The sequence below is a fragment of the Nerophis ophidion genome, linkage group LG12, assembly GCF_033978795.1.
Source record: "Nerophis ophidion isolate RoL-2023_Sa linkage group LG12, RoL_Noph_v1.0, whole genome shotgun sequence".
Lineage (NCBI taxonomy): Eukaryota > Metazoa > Chordata > Actinopteri > Syngnathiformes > Syngnathidae > Nerophis > Nerophis ophidion.
In genome coordinates, this window is record NC_084622.1 from 45,510,180 (window position 1) to 45,528,864 (window position 18,685).

An 18,685-nucleotide genomic window follows, 5' to 3' on the forward strand; every position below is an offset into this window, starting at 1 on the left:
ATTCCTCAACTTTATCAGTATTTGTTGCCACCTTTCCCAACTTCTTTGTCACGTGTTGCTGGCATCAAATTCTAAAGTTAATGATTATTTGCAAAAAAAAAATGTTTATGAGTTTTAACATCAAATATGTTGTCTTTGTAGCATATTCAACTGAATATGGCTTGAAACTGATTTGCAAATAATTGTATTCCGTTTATATTTACATCTAACACAATTTCCCAACTCATATGGAAACGGGGTTTGTACTTTTGTGTTTTGTTATGTAAGAACAGACCAAATACATTGAGTGGTATTAAAGGGAGAATCACACAAAAAACTTCCTAACTGCAAAAACTGAAATCTAATTAAGATTAAATATCTGAAATAAGGGTGATATTTACTTATTTTCTGTCTGATAAGATAATTCTTCTCACTACGCAGATTTTATGTTAGTGTTTTACTTGTTTTAAGGGTTCTGGTCCTGAATGATCTCAGTAAGATATGACCTATATTGAGTAAAACTTGCTTGAAACTAGAATATCAACTGATGCAAAGCTCTGTCATCAACACTCACTTTTTTAAAGTAATAATTTCTTATTTCAAGCATGAACAAAAAAAATCCATGATGTCAAGATAATGGCACTAGCATTTCCTTAATTTAAGAATATTTTTCAACATATTGAGCAAAAAGGTCTCTTTTTTTCTACCAAGAAGAGTGCACTTGTTATTAGTGCGAATATACTTATTTTAAGGTGTTTTGGGGTTTGTTGAGGTTAGCTTTTTTGGCTTGTTTTGGAAAGTCTTGACAAGCCGAATTTTATTGTTCTATCGGCAGATAATTTTGCTTAGTTCAAATAAAATACCCCTCATTTTTGTATTTTTTTTTTCTTGTTTTTGAACACTGGCTTTTTGCAGTGCTTACTTAGTACTATTAAGCAATAATTCTGAGGTTGTTGAGGGAGGACTCTTAGTTGATGGCTTACTGGTTGTATAATAAGACCATGCAGAATAATGCATTAATACGTACTTAATAATGACTAATTAAGAGCCAATATGTTAGTAATTTGCATGTTAATACGCAAATAATTAATGGTGAATATGTTCCCGTGTCTTTATGTTATGTTCACATTGCACCACATCTGCTCCACTCAACTGCAAAGCAACCACTGCCCAGTAGCTCAATAAATCTAAGCTCAATATTGACGTGTCAATCATTGGCCTCACTGTCAGCACATCCAGGTGCTGTAAAGATTAGTGGTTCTGCTTACTGTCTGCTGCAAGAGGTCTATGCCCTTGGTAGAGCAAGCAGGAGGACATCCAAACACCCTCAGGATGGTCCAAACTTCTTGTGGCACATATGATCCGCGTTCACTTAGGGCATTTATGGCCTGTGCAAATTGTTCTTTCCCCCGTGTTTTATGTGTAAGCCGTGTGAATGTGTCATGGCGTCATGAAGCCTTGCAGCTGCACAGGCTCAGATGTCGGGGAAAAGGAATCAAACGTCTTAAAGTTTTCTTTTTCTTCGAAATTTTCTAACGTAACATATTTTATTTTTTGTGTCATCCCAACAGATCTCCACATTATGCCTGTCCAGAGGTCATCAGGGTGAGTCACCAAGCTTCTAACCGGACATTTGTATACATCATACTTGCCAACCTTGAGAGTTGTTTATATCACAACCTTTAGTGCAGGGGTGCCCATTACGTCGATCGCGAGCTACCAGTCGACCGCGGGGGGTGTGTCAGTCGAGCTCCAGCCAGGCTTTTAAAAAAAATAGACCTAAAAATGAGTGATCATCAATCTTCACCAAGACGTCACTTAAATGACATTCACGGTACCGGAGGGTCTTGTGAGATGACGCTGGCTGCTGCAAGATCATTATTCTGAAAATATGACCGAGAGGAAGGCGAGAAACACTTTTTATTTCAACAGACTCTCGCGCCGTACCTTCCGTCAAAACTCAAAAGGCCGTCTGCACATTTCCTATCTTCACAATAAAAGCCCTGCTTCATGCTGCCTGCGCTAACTAAATAAGAGTCTCGGAAAACTGGCGTGCACAAGCGATCCCTCAGAAAGCTGGCGTGCACATCACTTGTGCACGCCAGCTTTCCGAGACTCTTATTTTGTTAGCGCAGGGCTTTTATTGTGAAGATAGGAAATGTGCAGTCGGCCTTTAGAGTTTTGACAGAAGGGACGGCGCGAAAGTCTGTTGAAATAAAAAGTGTTTATCGCCTTCCTCTCTGTCATTTTTTCATAATAATGAACTGGCAGCAGCCAGCGTCATCTCACAAGACCCTCGGGTGCCGTGAATGTCAATCAAGCAAGCTACGGAATTTGCCGCCAATGTTTTTCTTGTAAAGTGTATGGAAGCTGGATGAATTAGATGCCAAAAACCAACCACTTTCATGTGGTATTCTACAGAAAGGACAACATTTTTTCTCCTCCATTTGAAAATGTGGGCGTTATCATCATTACTGTCTGATTCCAATCAATGCAAGTCATCAGAATCAGGTAATACACCAACTTATATTCGTGTCTTTGTGAAAGAAAGACATCTATATGTGTTACACATGCTTGTATTATCATTAAACACATTTAACTTGTTTACAAAAATGTCTCTTTCATAAATAAATAAATATAAATGATATATATAAATGAGGTAGATCCCCTCGAGTTGGTCAATTGAAAAGTAGCTCGCCTGCAGAAACAGTGTGGGCACCCCTGCTTTAGTGAAACCTGTCTGGCTGTTGACTATATGCCTTGCAATCTCGTACGTGTGACGATAGAAGCAGCGAGATGCATGCGTCCGGCCGGCACGCAGATGGCATGGTGTAAAGGCGGTCGGTGACATGTTGTAGAGCAGGGGTAGGGAACCTATGGCTCTCGAGCCAAATGCGGCTCTTTTGATGACCGCACCTGGCTCTCAGATAAATCTTAGCTGACGTTGCTTACCAGGATAAGTATTTAATAATTCCGCTGGTAATCACAGTGTTAAAAATATTCTTCAAAATATAAAAAATTCTCATGCATTTGAATCCATCTATCCGTTTCTAACGCACCTGTTCAAGAAGTCGCATTAATGGTCAAAAGTATAGCTAACTTCAGAATAACAATGTCATGAAAAAGAATAGGAGATGCACACATTTAGTTGTTGTAATCTGGGAAAGTCCAAATGAACGAGAAGGCGTAGAATTGTACAAGGGTATACAGGTCTACAGGTTTCTCTCTTCATTGAGCTAAATGGATTCCTGTCTCTGTTTAATTCCTTGCTTCTTGTCTGTTTAATAGATGTCATCAGCGTTTGAACCTGACAGTTGTAATTGTTAATAATGTTATATGGCTCTTACAGAAATACATTTGAAAATATTTGGCTTTCATGGCTCTCCCAGCCAAAAAGGTTCCCGACCCCTGTTCTAGAGGATGTTAAAAGTTACGCCATCACGGCACGCCCTCATTATTGTAGTCCGACTGAAAATCGGAGAGTATTAACCCGGGTGATGTCCGGGAGAGGCACCAAATTCCGGAAACCCCACGAAACAATCGAGGGAGGGTAGGCGATTATGCAGCTGAGCCACATCAGAGCGGCCAAAGAGCCGCGGGTTGCCGACCCCTGCTTTAGATGGTTTTCAACAACAAGCGTCTGTCATTTCAGCTCATAATATTTGCCTGCTGCAGGCAGCTTGGCTGTTCAAAATAAAGTAGGCTTTTAGGAGCCGTCATGCACAGCTATTAAAGTGAAGTCCCAGAATAAAAACACAGAGCTACAAATGTGACTAATCTGTCCCCTTTGATATTGTTTTTCCTCTTTTGCCATACATCATATGCTCTTTTAGTAGCCTTCTCTCCAGGCCTCAGTCTTGTTTTTACTAATCCTAACATTAACACTCTGATCCTCAGGGGGAGAAATACGACGGGAGGAAAGCGGACGTCTGGAGCTGTGGGGTCATTCTTTTCGCCCTATTGGTGGTGAGTATCTTGTGTTCTTCGCTGGCTGCAGCTTAAGACAATTTACAGTAGTAGGGTGCGTTTGATCAGAGCCTTTACTGAGGTTGACCTCAGTGTGGTGGAATAAATGTGAGCCCTAAACACAAACTCATAGGTGAGGGAGTTTAATGCATACTGTATTTCCTTGAATTGTAGTATGTGCCTGCCTTGAATTACTGCCGGGTAAAGCTCGTTTCCCAAAATAATTAGCGCATGCTTAGTATTACCGCCTGGTCAAACTCGTGACGTCACAACTAACACTTCCCCTGTCATCATTTTCAAAATGGAGGAGGCTGTAATTTGAAATCCCATAAAGGGAAGAAGATTAAGAGCTATTCAGTAGGATTTAAGGTCCAAGCTTACATCACACTCACATTTTTACTGCATACCTTTGGTAAGTGTCGGAGTGAGAAGAGGTTTTAAAATAATTAGCGCATGCTTACTTTTACCGCATGCCTTTGGTAAGCGCAGGAGTGAGAAGAGGTTTTAAATTAATTAGCGCCCCGGCGGCAATTCAAGGAAATACGGTATTTCTTCTACACCCTCAAGCTACATAACAGGATCCATAATGGTGTCTTTTTGTCCAGCTTCATTATGTCTGTGGTTTCCTGACACGCAGCCCTGCTGTTTTGTTTCATCAACAGCTGTACTGTCGTACACCCTTGCTTCATGAATAATGTATTTAGTCAAACTGGAAGGAGGCAGCTCAAAAAACATTGCTGCCAGACTGACTTCAGCTACAGTCCTTGTGTTTGTGTCTTTATTTTTTGGCTATCTTTTCTTACATTCCACTAGTGTTGTCCCGATACCAATATTTTGGTACCGGTACCAAAATTATTTAGATATTTTTTCTAAATAAAGGGGACCACACAATTAGCATTATTGGCTTTATTTTAACAAAAAAATCTTATTGTACATTAAACATATGTTTCTTATTACTAGTTTGCCTTAAAATAAAATAGTGAACATACTAAACAATGTGTCTTTTAGTAGTAAGCAACCAAATAAAGGCTCCTAATTTAGTCTGCTGACAAATGCAGTAACATATTGTGTCATTTTTCATTCTATTATTTTGTCAAAATTGTCAAGGACAAGCGGTAGAAAATGAATTATTTATCTACTTGTTCATTTACTGCTAATATCTGCTTACTTTCTCTTTTAACATGTTCGATCTACACTTCTGTTAAAATGTGATAATCATTTATTCTTCTGTTGTTTGGATGCTTTACAATAGTTTTGAATGATACCACAGATTTGGGTATCAATCTGATACCAAGTCATTACAGGATAATATTCAAAGTCCTCATGTGTCCAGGGACTTATTTTCTGAGTTTATAAACATAATATCATTTTTTTTTAAAACAAAAGAAAATGTTTTGATGCCAAAAAATACCGACATAATCATAGTAGTATCAACTAAATACACTTCTGTACTTGGTATCAATAGAGTGGAGGTTATGTGTCAATCCACCAATGGTGTTTGTTTACATGTTGACGCTGGTGAGCTACGGTGTGTAGTTGTGGTGGAATGGTCCGAAACTTAACTGCAAACAAAGTGGTTTTAGTACAAAAGTTTTATTTACCTATTAATCAAAAAGTACAAGTTGGATTCAATTGCCCATGCAGACAAGACACCGTCCTCCAGAGGATCCATAATAAGATCCAGAATCAAACAAAAAACATGCAAATCATCTATCATCTGTTGGTCCACTGGCTTTTTTTATGACTCTCTCATGTGTCAAGGTCTTTTTGTTTTGCCACTACTGGCACCAACGCAATCGTGGATCTCCTAGTCATAACAAACAGTCATAATATTTTTTAGAATGGTCAGAGTGGCCACAAGCTGAACTTTCCCCCATATATCCCTTGGTTCTGAATAGAAAAAAGAAAAGAGCAGACCTCTTAGCTTTTTGACAGATCTTCTTTTTGGATTTCAACAGACACAAAATATTGTGTAAATTAATCAAAATAAAGTCAGAAATTCCATGATATAGTGAAGCATGTTTAGCTATTCCTCGTCCTGCAGGCATGATATTTGTAAAAAAACGTACTTTATTTGTCGCCATGGAGACCAGGATTAGTGATTTAGAAGTAGCTAAAACGCCGCAGACTGGGGCTGGACTTTAGCCGCTAGCTTGCTAGCAATGTCATTAAGCACCTCTTCCTGAGGGCGTTTCAGTGTTATAACTTCACCTTTATTGTTAGTTTTTAAAGGGGAACATTATCACAATTTCAAAAGGGTTAAAAACAATAAACATCAGTTTCCAGTGGCTTGTTGCATTTTTTGAAGTTTTTTCAAAATTGTATCGGTCCCCGAATATAAAAAAGCTTTAAAGTGCTTGATTTTCGCTATTTGCGATGCTACTATCCATTTCCCTGTGACGTCACACAGTGCTGCCAATGTAAACAAACAACGGCGAATAGCACAGCAAGATATAGCGACATTAGCTCGGATTCAGACTCGGATTTCAGCGACTTAAGCGATTTAACAGATTACGCATGTATTGAAACAGATGGTTGGAGTATGAAAATATTGAAGAAGAAACTGAAGCTATTGAGCGAATAGCTATTGACGCTATTCATAGCCATAGCATGGCCGAATAGCAGCGTTAGCATCGCCGGTAAAATGTGCGGACCAAACGATCAGGACTTTCTCATCTCGTGACACTGGAGCAACTTAAATCCTTCGATTGGTAAGTGTTTGTTTCGCATTAAATGTGGGTGGAAGTAAACGTAATATAGTTGCAAATGCATCTACAGGTTATCCATACATCTCTGTGCCATGTCTGCTTTAGCACCGCCGGTAAATAGCATGTTAGCATCGATTAGCGTAGCATGTTAGCATCGATTAGCTGGCAGTCAACATCAACAAAATTCACCTTTGTGAATTCGTTGACTTTATAGTTGCAAATGCATCTGCAGGTTATCCATACATCTCTGTGCCATGTCTGTCATCGCCGGTAAAATGTGGAGACACTCTGGCACATTCAATAGGGGTCTGGCGGCAGACACTTTGGCATATTTGGGCCAGTGGTGCAACTTGAATCCCTCCCTGTTAGTGTTGTTACACCCTCCGACAACACACCGACGAGGCATGATGTCCCCAAAGTTCCAAAAAATAGTCGAAAAAATGGAAAATAACAGAGCTGAGACCCGGTGTTTGTAAGGTGTTAAAAATGAAAATGGCGGCTGTGTTACCTTGGAGACGTCACGTTCTGACGTCATCGCAAAAAGAAAGATAAACAGAAAGGCGTTTAATTCGCCAAAATTCACCCATTTAGAGTTCGGAAATCGGTTAAAAAAATATATGGTCTTTTTTCTGCACCATCAAGGTATATATTGACGCCTACATAGGTCTGGTGATAATGTTCCTCTTCAAGCCAAAATGCGTCCGTTCTCCCTTTTCTGTCTACACACTGTGTCTGCTTGTAAGTACTCCGTGATCGTGCGCTGCCGAACATGCTCCTCTGTTCAAAAACCCACAATGACACAACGTGACGACGATGGGAGTGTGGATGGCGGACTGGCACTTTTCTGAGGCGGTATAGTACCGAATAGGATCCATTATTATCGCGGTATTATACTATATTGGTTCACCGTACAACCCTACATTTGACCAATGCGCTACATTAAGCTTATAAAATGTAACATTCCCAAGGCTTACTTTCAACCTTTCTGGCTACAAGAAAGACATTACTAGACGGTCGTTAGGCGCAGCTTGGATCCTCGCTTACCAAAGCACACCCTCCAACATTTCATGCTTCGTTCCTTCATCCTCACTCTTTGGCCCATCCCCCCCCCCATCTACACACCCGGTGGAGGTTGTCATTCATCACGCAACCACATCTGTGAGGTGTCAGCTCGATCTGATGAACCATAATGCTAAATGAACGTCGTAAATGCCAAAGTGGGGTAATTACTAGAAATGCCCTTGTTTTCACATTACTGCGACTGCTGAAGGGAGATTGCTGTAACTTGACAATTGAAGAAGTGAGTGAACTGTTGGTGGAATTGCACAGGAAATTATGTTTTGTTTCCCTCAGTCAACCTTGTTGTTCGTAAACATTACTTTTTTTCTGATATCCCCCCTCTCAAGATGCCTTTAATGGAGAACTGGTAGTTGGGCTCTAATTTCCCTCTTTGCTGTCTCCCTTCAGGGTGCTCTGCCTTTTGATGACGACAACCTGAGGAATCTGCTAGAGAAAGTAAAGTTAGGAGTGTTTCACATGCCCCACTTCATCCCTCCAGACTGTCAGAACTTACTGCGGGGCATGATAGAAGTAGATGCCTCCAAAAGACTAAAGGTGAGTGATGGGAAAATTCTTCTTCAGTAACTCTGCTCGGGGGCTGCTGGTGATGTTGGATCCTGTGTCGTTTTTGCTAAAAAGAATGGCTGGGCACCAATCATGTATAGACAACATTGCAGGGAACATCTGTTCATTTTGCTAATCAGGTGTGTTTCCTTGCATTTTTGGTTCCCTAATAATCTACAAAATCTCACTAATGTTTGCAAAATGTTAGACATCCAAAAGGCAAAATCGACAATGCACCTTAACACGCTGTGCACCAAATGTACAAACAAACCCCGTTTCCATATGAGTTGGGAAATTGTGTTGGATATAAATATAAACGGAATACAATGATTTGCAAATCCTTTTCAACCCATATTCAGTTGAATATGCTACAAAGACAACATATTTGATGTTCGAACTCATAAACTTTCTTTTTTTTTTTTTGCAAATAATATTTAACTTAAAATGTCATGGCTGCAACACGTGCCAAAGTGATTGGGAAAGGACATGTTCACCCCTGTGTTACATCACCTTTTCTTTTAACAACACTCAATAAACGTTTGGGAACTGAGGAAACTAATTGTTGAAGCTTTGAAAGTGGAATTCTTTCCCATTCTTGTTTTATGTAGAGCTTCAGTCCTTCAACAGTCCGGGGTCTCCGCTGTCCTATTTTACGCTTCATAATGCGCCACACATTTTCGATGGGAGACAGGTCTGGACTGCAGGCGGGCCAGGAAAGTACCCGCAGTCTTTTTTTTCAAAAGCCGCGCTGTTGTAACACTTGTCTTGCTGAAATAAGCAGGGGCGTCCATGATAACGTTGCTTGGATGACAACATATGTTGCTCCAAAACCTGTATGGACCTTTCAGCATTAATGGTGCCTTCACAGGTGTGTAAGTTACCCATGCCTTGGGCACTAATACACCCCCATACCATCACAGATGCTGGCTTTTGAACTTTGCGCCTATAACAATCCGGATGGTTATGTGCCTCTTTGTTCCGGAGGACACCACGTCCTCTGTTTCCAAATATAATTTGAAATGTGGACTTGTCAGACCACAGAACACTTTGCGTTTCAGGATATTGTTGATAAATGGGTTTGGCTTTGCATAGTAGAGTTTTAACTTGCACTTACAGATGTAGCGACCACCTGTAGTTACTGACAGTGGTTTTATGAAGTGTTCCTGAGCCCATGTGGTGATATCCTTTACACACTGATGTCGGTTTTTGATGCAGTACCGCCTGAGGGATCAAAAGTACGTAATATCATCGCTTACGTGCAGTGATTTCTCCAGATTCTCTGAACCTTTTGATGATTTTACGGACCGTAGATGGTAAAATCCCTAAATTCCTTGCAATAGCTCGTTGAGAAATGTTGTTCTAAAACTGTTCGACAATTTGCTTACAAAGTGGTGACCCTCACCCCATCCTTGTTTGTGAATTACTTAGCATTTCATTGAAGCTGCATTTATAGCCAATCATGGCACCCACCTGTTCCCAATTAGCCTGCACACCTGTGGGATGTTCCATATAAGTGTTTGATGAGTATTCCTGAACTTTATCAGTATTTATTGCCACCTTTCCCAACTTCTTTGTCATGTGTTGCTGGCATCAAATTCTAAAGTTAATGATTATTTGCAAAAAAAAAAAAAAAAAAGTTTATCAGTTTAAACATCAAATGTGTTGTCTTTGTAGCATATTCAACTGAATATGGGTTGAAACTGATTTGCAAATCATTGTATTCTGTTTATATTTACATCTAACACAATTTCTCAACTCATATGGAAACGGGGTTTATATTTTTTCTGTTTGCGCTTACCGACCTCAAAGCAATTTTATTTGGTACATGGTGTAATGATAAGTGTCATGAGTAGGTGGCAGTCACACATAACGGATACGTGTGGAAAGCAGGTTGAAGCCTGTTCAATCAATGACATTAGCAAGTACCCAATTCGTTGAGAGTATCATCATCATCAATATATGTCATATATTATTTCCATCCATCCATCCATTTTCTACCGCTTATTCCCTTTCGGGGTCGCGGGGGGTGCTGGCGCCTATCTCAGCTACAATCGGGCGGAAGGCGGCGTACACCCTGGACAAGCCGCCACCTCATCGCAGGGCCAACACAGGTAGACAGACAACATTCACACACTAGGGACCATTTAGTGTTGCCAATCAACCTATCCCCAGGTGCATGTCTTTTTGGAAGTGGGAGGAAGCCGGAGTACCCGGAGGGAACCCACGCATTCACCATAAATGATTCCCGGGCGCGGCACCGCTGCTGCCCACTGCTCCCCTCACCTCCCAGGGAGTGATCAAGGGTGATGGGTCAAATGCAGAGAATAATTTCGCCACATCTAGTATGTGTTTGACAATCATTGGTACTTTAACTTTAACTTTTAGCCTATAGTTCAAACTTAATCCGTCAGTAGACTTGCTATGGAAGCGCAAAACAATACCAGAGAATGACGGGGATACGACGCTGTCGAAGTGCAGCCACATAAATAAGACCGCCCAAAAAACGGTGCATACTGAAAAGATGGTCAGAAAGCTTGATGGTCTGTAAAAACATAATCTATGCAACATTTTGAGCAAAGAACATGTTATGTAGACCACAAGAAAGTTTTATGTGCCTTATAATCCGGTATACCTTTTGTTTGAAAATAGACCTGAATAGACCCGTTCATCGGCAGTACGCCTTATATTTCAGATGCACCCTATGGTCTGAAAAATATGGTAGTCTGGACTGTAAACCGGAGTGGTAGAAATCCATGCAGCACATGAAATAGGCATTGCCGACGTTGAAGTACGATATAGCGCTCAAGGCTGCTGTCTATCTTGAGATGTTCATGCCATGTTTGGCTAAAATCAGGAGTCAACTCCTCCGGGATACTTTGATCAAACGAGCCCAGATCAAAATCACTGAAACAAGACAAATTGGCGATGACAAATTACGAAGCCTATGTCATAATATGTGGGCGGGGCAATGCCGACAAACTTCGAAGATCAGTCTAATGATTTGCCATATAACTGTAAATGTTAATAACTCGGCTTCACAAGATCAATCAATGTTTACTTATATAGCTCTAAATCACTAGTGTCTCAAAGGGCTGCACAAACCACTACGACATCCTCGGTAGGCCCACATAAGGGCAAGGAAAACTCACACCCAGTGGGACGTCGGTGACAATGATGACTATGAGAACCTTGGAGAGGAGGAAAGCAATGGATGTCAAGCAGGTCTAACATGATACTGTGAAAGTTCAATCCATAATGGATCCAACACAGTCGCGAGAGTCCTGTCCAAAGCGGATCCAACACAGCAGCGAGAGTCCCGTTCACAGCGGAGCCAGCAGGAAACCATCCCAAGCGGAGGCGGATCAGCAGCGCAGAGATGTCCCCAGCTGATACACAGGCAAGCAGTACATGGCCACCGGATCGGACCGGACCCCCTCCACAAGGGAGAGTGGGACATAGAAGAAAAAGAAAAGAAACGGCAGATCAACTGGTCTAAAAAGGGAGTCTATTTAAAGGCTAGAGTATACAAATGAGTTTTAAGGTGAGACTTAAATGCTTCTACTGAGGTGGCATCTCGAACTGTTACCGGGAGGGCATTCCAGAGTACTGGAGCCCGAACGGAAAACGCTCTATAGCCCGCAGACTTTTTGTGGGCTTTGGGAATCACTAATAAGCCGGAGTCCTTTGAACGCAGATTTCTTTTCCGGGACATATGGTGCAATAGAATCGGCAAGATAGAATGGAGCTAGGCCGTGTAATATTTTATCATCATAATTTCTACATACTATAAAAACAACACTATCAGTCACTACCTGAATGTTATATCTGTTATGATATGCTGCCCGGATAATAATCTTCACTTCGGTTCACTTGTGTTCTCAGCACCTTTTGAGTTTGTGTCTCAGTTGCCATGATGGCAGAATACATTCACCTGCCTCTGGTTAGTGTTCGGGACGAGCACCTGTTATCCGGGCACTAATCAGAGGGCTATTTAGTCCATGCCATGGCCTCAGTCGGTCTGGCTTCCTAGTAGATGACAACATTTGTTTCCTGCTTTGTACCTGTTAGCTTCCACGCTAGGCTCTTTTTACCTTCTAGCTCCCACGCTAGCTCCTTTAGTTTTTGCCTTAAGTGCTATGAGCACCGTCTGATTTATTTCTAAATAAATAATTTGTTCCTACCTGCACGCTGTGTCCGAAGCCCGATCTGCATTCCTGGGAGAACAAACCCCGCATCACTATGTGACCCGGTCGTCTCAATACAGTGGCTCCCAATGACAACAGGAAATAACATTAAAAAAAGTTGAATGCTTTAATGTGTCCACTGCATTTCAATGTCTTATCCAATGGCAGCAAAACTAACTATAAATGTATGCTTCCTGATAAAACTCAATAACTGAAAGACAATTTTAACTACCTCGCAGATGCAACAATGTCAATATTAATAATGACTTATATTCATTTCTCCCAGTATATCATATCAGGTCATTTCACCTGTTGCTGGGCGGAAGTCATAGGACTCAGTTATAACTAACTTCCTGATAGGTTATTTAAAACACACTAGACAGATGTGAATTGAAGACATTGTTCGAAAAACAGCAATAGAAGGATCATTATTACTGAACCACTTCTCTGTTCTTAAAAATAAGATAGATACTATAAAAAGTGCATAACATTGTCATCTGGTTGGACAATGTCCTGCAAATGCAGTCATCAACCAATGGTGTTGAGCAACGCCAACATTTCCACAGATTATTATGACTTCCCACATTGGGGCACTGTGAATGTCAATGCACCTTGTATGGATCATAAAGTTTTATATGCTGCGGATGATGTGTTTAATGTGTCCAAAAAGAGTTCTAAATAAGACTGTAAGGACTTCCACTGTATCCACAAATGTGATCCACATTTTACAGGCACCAGTATATAATGCATGAGGGCATAATGTAGCGATTGTAATTGTTTTCCATAGTAAACTGTAAGCAATCTTAATGAGTAAATATGACAAAATATGCATAAAAAATTATAACTCTAATGGGACAATCTTAAGTTATGCCCATATAATTTCAATATTGCATTATTTAGACAACAACCTTATCTCTTATCGAATACATTGTCAGCTACTTCTCTATACTCCTATGTGTGTTAATGTGTTCATAAATGGTTTATAATATTGTTTTATAAATAAATCTTTGTTTGTTAACAACGACCTACCGTATTTTTCGGATTATAAATCGCTCTGGAGTATACGTCGCACCGGCCGAAAATGCATAATAAAAAAGGAAAAAAACATATATACCGCGCACTGGAGTATAAGTCGTATTTTTGGGGGAAATTTATTTGATAAAATCCAACACTAAGAATAGACATCTGAAAGGCAATTTAAAATAAATAAAGAATAGTGAACAACAGGCTGAATAAGTGTAGGTTATATGAGGCATAAATAAGCAACCGAGAAGTTGCCTGCTATGTTAACCTAACATATTATGCTAAGAGTCATTCAAATAACTAGAACATATAGAACATGCTATACCTTTACCAAACAATCTGTCACTCCTAATCCATAAATCCGATGAAAACTTCTTCCTCGATGTCGCTTCTAAACAACTCTGCCAACTCCAAAGGTATGCGCCGCTTCCTCTTGTTGTTTTCTGCTGCATATTTCACTACATCCAGCTTGTAATCTGCACTACATGATTTCCTTTTTGGTGCCATTTTTGTTCAGCCCTTCTCAGTTTTTATAAGTTACCGCCAACGATGAAATGATCCATTTTAATAGCTATGGCAGTAGCATATAGCATATAGCAGTTAGCATTCCACGACCCACAATGCACTTCTGCCATGACCCTCCCCCGGCGAAATCTTATTGGTTGACGTGTGTGTGACGATTGCTGACATTTTCTTGGTCTCTTCCGCGAATGAGATAAATAATATTATTTGATATTTCACGGTAATGTGTTAATATTTTCACACATTAGTCGCTCCACGGTATATGTCGCACCCCCAACCAAGCTATGAAAAAAACTGCGACTTATAGTCCGATAAATACGGTAATAATGATTAACTGTGCTGTCCAGTTATCTTGATTCCATACACTCCTAAGTCTCATTTGCAAGTACTGTATTATACAGTAAGTTTGCATGCATTTACAATTCCAAGACATTAGATGACAGAGTTTAGACTACGGTGTGCCGCATAGTCACGGGATGCAAAACAAAAACATATATCCCCATTATTTATTATTTACTTTTTAAATTATATCTCAATTCTGTACACTACTGTTGGAATTTTATTTTTCCTGAGAGAACTGTCTTAAAGGAATCAATAAAGTACTATCTATCTATCTATCTGTCTGTCTGTCTGTCTGTCTGTCTGTCTGTCTGTCTGTCTGTCTGTCTGTCTGTCTGTCTGTCTGTCTGTCTCTGTCCGTCCGTCCGTCCGTCCGCCCGCCCGTCCGTCCGTCCATTTATCTATCTATCTATCTATCTATATAGTCTGGGTGTAGTCTTTGCCATAAAGCAAGGGGCTTGTTGGGCCCTACAAAGTGTTTGTACTGATAAGTATTGTACAGGTACTTACTACTACACATCAGCTTTTGATTGTAATTTGCATATTTTTCATAGTCTTCATTTCCATTTCTAGAGGTGTTAAAATCACCATTTAAATCGCTAATGCTAATCAGTAACATTACAATAAGAAATCCAATGTAAATTCGCATCGAGCTAGTGCATTTTGAAAAGTGGAGCCTTCCTGTACGTTTGAGTGCTTTTTCTATCGAGCATACTTGCTTGGTTGGCAAGGAAAAAAATAACATTACACAGAGATAGTCCGACTGAGTGCACTCAAAGTGCTGCTTGAGTGCTTGTTTCCCTGTCGAGTGTTTGAGCTGGCCGAGTCTGCAACTGGGTGTGACGTTATGTCCAATAAACGTATCGAAATATCGCACCGTTTGATTTTACGAGGTTCGACGGAATTTGGTCAATGCCTTTAAAAGTACCAAATTTGGTACCCATCCCTAATCCTCTGTGATCCCAACATAGATGTTTTAAAAGGCAGAAGACTGAATAATCAGATCCCGCACAGGGAGGACATGCAAACTGCACACAAAAAGAGCCAAGCTGACACCAGTAAGAACTATCTTGCATGGATCAAACAGGGGAAACTAACATCCCACTTTGTTACTTTCGTCCACATTTTTGTGCAGTTTGTGCACTTAAAGGGGAACATTATCACCAAACCTATGCAAGCATCAATATATACCTTGATGTTGCAGAAAAAAGACCACGTATTTTTTTTAACAGATTTCCGAACTCTAAATGGGTGAATTTTGGCAAATTAAACGCCTTTCTGTTTATCGGTCTTTTAGCGATGATGTCAGAACGTGACATCACCGAGGTAACACACCCACCATTTTCATTTTCACATTACAAACACCGGGTCTCAGCTCTGTTATTTTCCGTTTTTTCAACTATTTTTTGGAACCTTGGAGACATCATGCCTGGTGGGTGTGTTGTCGGAGGGTGTAACAACACTAACAGGGAGGGATTCAAGTTGCACCACTGGCAAGAAATCTGCCGCCAGACCCCCATTGAATGTGCCAGAGTGTCTCCACATTTGACCGGCGATGCTAAGACAGACATGGCACAGAGATGTATGGATAACCTGCAGATGCATTTGCAACCATTAAGTCAACTAAATCACAAAGGTGAGTTTTGTTGATGTTGTTGACTTATGTGCTAATCAGACATATTTGGTCACGGCATGACTGCCAGCTAATCGATGCTAACATGCTACGCTAATCGATGCTAACATGCTATTTACGCTAACTGTATGTACATGTGAAACTAGATACCCACATTTAATGCGAAACAAACACTTACCAATCGACGGATTTAAGTTGCTCCAGTGTCACAAGATGCGAAAGTCCTGATCGTTTGGTCCACGATGCTAATAAGGCAGCTATAATATGGGCCACTTCATTAGGTACACCCATGCTATAGACGAGTAGCGTCAATAGCTATTCGCTCATTAGCTTCAATTTCTTCTTCAATTTCGTTTTCGCTATCCGCCTCCATACTCCGACCATCTGTTTCAATACATGCGTAATCTGTTGAATCGCTTAAACCGCTGAAATCAGAGTCTGAATCCGAGCTAATGTCGCTATATCTTGCTGTGGTAACCGCCATGTTTGTTTGTATTGGCGGCCCTGTATGACGTCACAGGGAAATGGATAGTCACATCGCAAATAGCGAAAATCAAGAACTTTAAAGCTTTTTTTAGGGATATTCCGGGAGGTGTAAAATTTTGAAAAAAACTTTGAAAAATAAAACAAGCCACTGGGAACTGATTTTTATTGTTTTCAACCCTTTTGAAATTGTGATAATGTTCCCCTTTAATGCATGAAAAAATCTACAAGTTTCTGTATAAAGGCAGAAACATTTACACTATTAGCATTATGTCATATGCTTGTAAACATATCCACAGATGCTCATTTGCAGGAGAGGAGCTTAGATCAGGACCGCGCAAACAAAAAAGACTCTACTTTTGTATGCTGCCTGGACACACTATGCTTCATTTTCTATTCCCTCCGCTTGACAAGGACAGGTCACCTTAAGGTCCCTTTGGTTATGTCAGCCAGCCTCCAGCGCTGTCCTCTACAAAGTGCAGCACACAAGCCAAGCTGCTGTGAGAGAATATGCTACCTGTCCCCCTCCTGCCCTGTCTCTCTCGTGCAGCAGAGGTCCAAACAGCTCCGGGGATGTGTTGTGACCTCGCAGAAAGTCAACTAGCCCAACGAGATGAAGTGTTATGGCTGTTTTGTTGTCGGTCCACAATCCAGGAGCAGTGGGGATGACAACCTATCAATTTAAAAAGACCTTTTGGACAAATTGGTGGGAGTTGTTTGTTTTCTGCTTATCGAGAACGTGCCCCAGTGCACTAAAAAGGGTCCCTAGACAAGTTATTTGTAGAGATTGCTGTGGAAGAACTTAAAGGCCTACTGAAAGCCACTACTAGCCACCATGCAGTCTGATAGTTTGTATATCAATGATGAAATATTAACTTTGCAACACATGCCAATACGGCCTTTTTAGTTTACTAAATTGCAATTTAAAATTTCTCACGGAGTTTCTTGTTGAAAACGTCGCGGACTGATGTCACAGACTGTCAGGAAATATTAGCGCAGCACTATTTGCGGCTAAAAGTTGTCTTTTTTCATCGCGCAATTACACAGTATTCTGGACATCTGTTTTGCTGAATCTTTTGCAATTTGTTCAATTAATAATGGAGAAGTCAAAGTAGAAAGATGGAGTTGGGAAGCTTTAGCCTTTAGCCACACAAACACACGGTGATTCCTTGTTTAAAATTCCCGGAGGTGAAGCTTTACTATGGATCAGAGCGGTCAAGCGAACATGGATCCCGACCAGTTGTCAACCGGCAGTTTTTGGTGAGAAAATTGTGGTAAAAAGTCGCCTCTTACCGGAGATCTGTGGAGTAAAAAGTCGCCTCTTACCGGAGATCTGTGGAGTTTGCGCCGTCCTTGTATCTGCCGTGACTTCCCTCAGACACTGACCTCAACACACCCGTGGACACACCCCTCCGACTATCAGGTACTATTTAATCTCACTAAAACACTAACAACACAATAGAAAGATAAGGGATTTCCTAGAATTATCCTAGTAAATGTGTCTAAAAACATCTGAATCCCTCTCAATGCAATCGCCTTTCTTTTTTTTTTCTAGTCCTTCGCTATCAATATCCTCATCCACGAATCTTTCATCATCGCTCAAATTAATGGGGAAATTGCTGGTTTCTCGGTCCAAATAGCTCTTGCTGCTGGAGGCTCCCATTAAAAACAATGTGAGGATGTGAGGAGCCCTCACACTTGTGACCTCATCGTCTGCTACTTCCGGTAAAGGCAAGGCTTTTGTATCAGCACCAAAAGTTGCGAACTTTATCGTGGATGTTCTCTACTAAATCCTTTCAGCAAAAATATGGCAATATCGCAAAATGATGAAGTATGACACATAGAATGGACCTGCTATCCCCTTTTAAATAAGAACATCTCATTTCAGTAGGCCTTTAAGACAGCAACACTATCAAACTCTTTTGGAATCTATGATAATGTTCTTCAATCAATCAATCAATCAATGTTTATTTATATAGCCCCAAATCACAAATGTCTCAAAAGACTGCACAAACCACTACGACTACAACATCCTCGGAAGAACCCACATAAGGGTAAGGAGAACTCACACCCAGTGGGACGCCAGTGACAATGCTGACTATTAGAACCTTGGAGAGGACCTCATATGTGGGCAACATATGGGATCGAAAGCAATGGATGTGGAGCGGATCTAACATGATACTGTGAAAGTTCAATCCATAGTGGCTCCAACACAGCCGCGAGAG

The 18,685-nt window shown here is 40.7% G+C and overlaps 1 protein-coding gene across 6 annotated transcripts in view; it reads left to right on the plus strand.

Annotated features, from left to right (window-relative positions):
* Positions 1–18,685, plus strand: part of LOC133563489 (serine/threonine-protein kinase BRSK2) — a 554,636-nt gene that overhangs the window by 433,093 nt on the left and 102,858 nt on the right. For all 6 annotated transcript variants that reach the window (XM_061917646.1, XM_061917648.1, XM_061917647.1 and 3 more), the window contains exons 6-8: positions 1,551–1,584; positions 3,877–3,945; positions 8,121–8,267. In XM_061917646.1, coding sequence (XP_061773630.1) covers positions 1,551–1,584; positions 3,877–3,945; positions 8,121–8,267 — 250 coding nt within the window. The remainder of the gene's footprint in view (positions 1–1,550; positions 1,585–3,876; positions 3,946–8,120; positions 8,268–18,685) is intronic.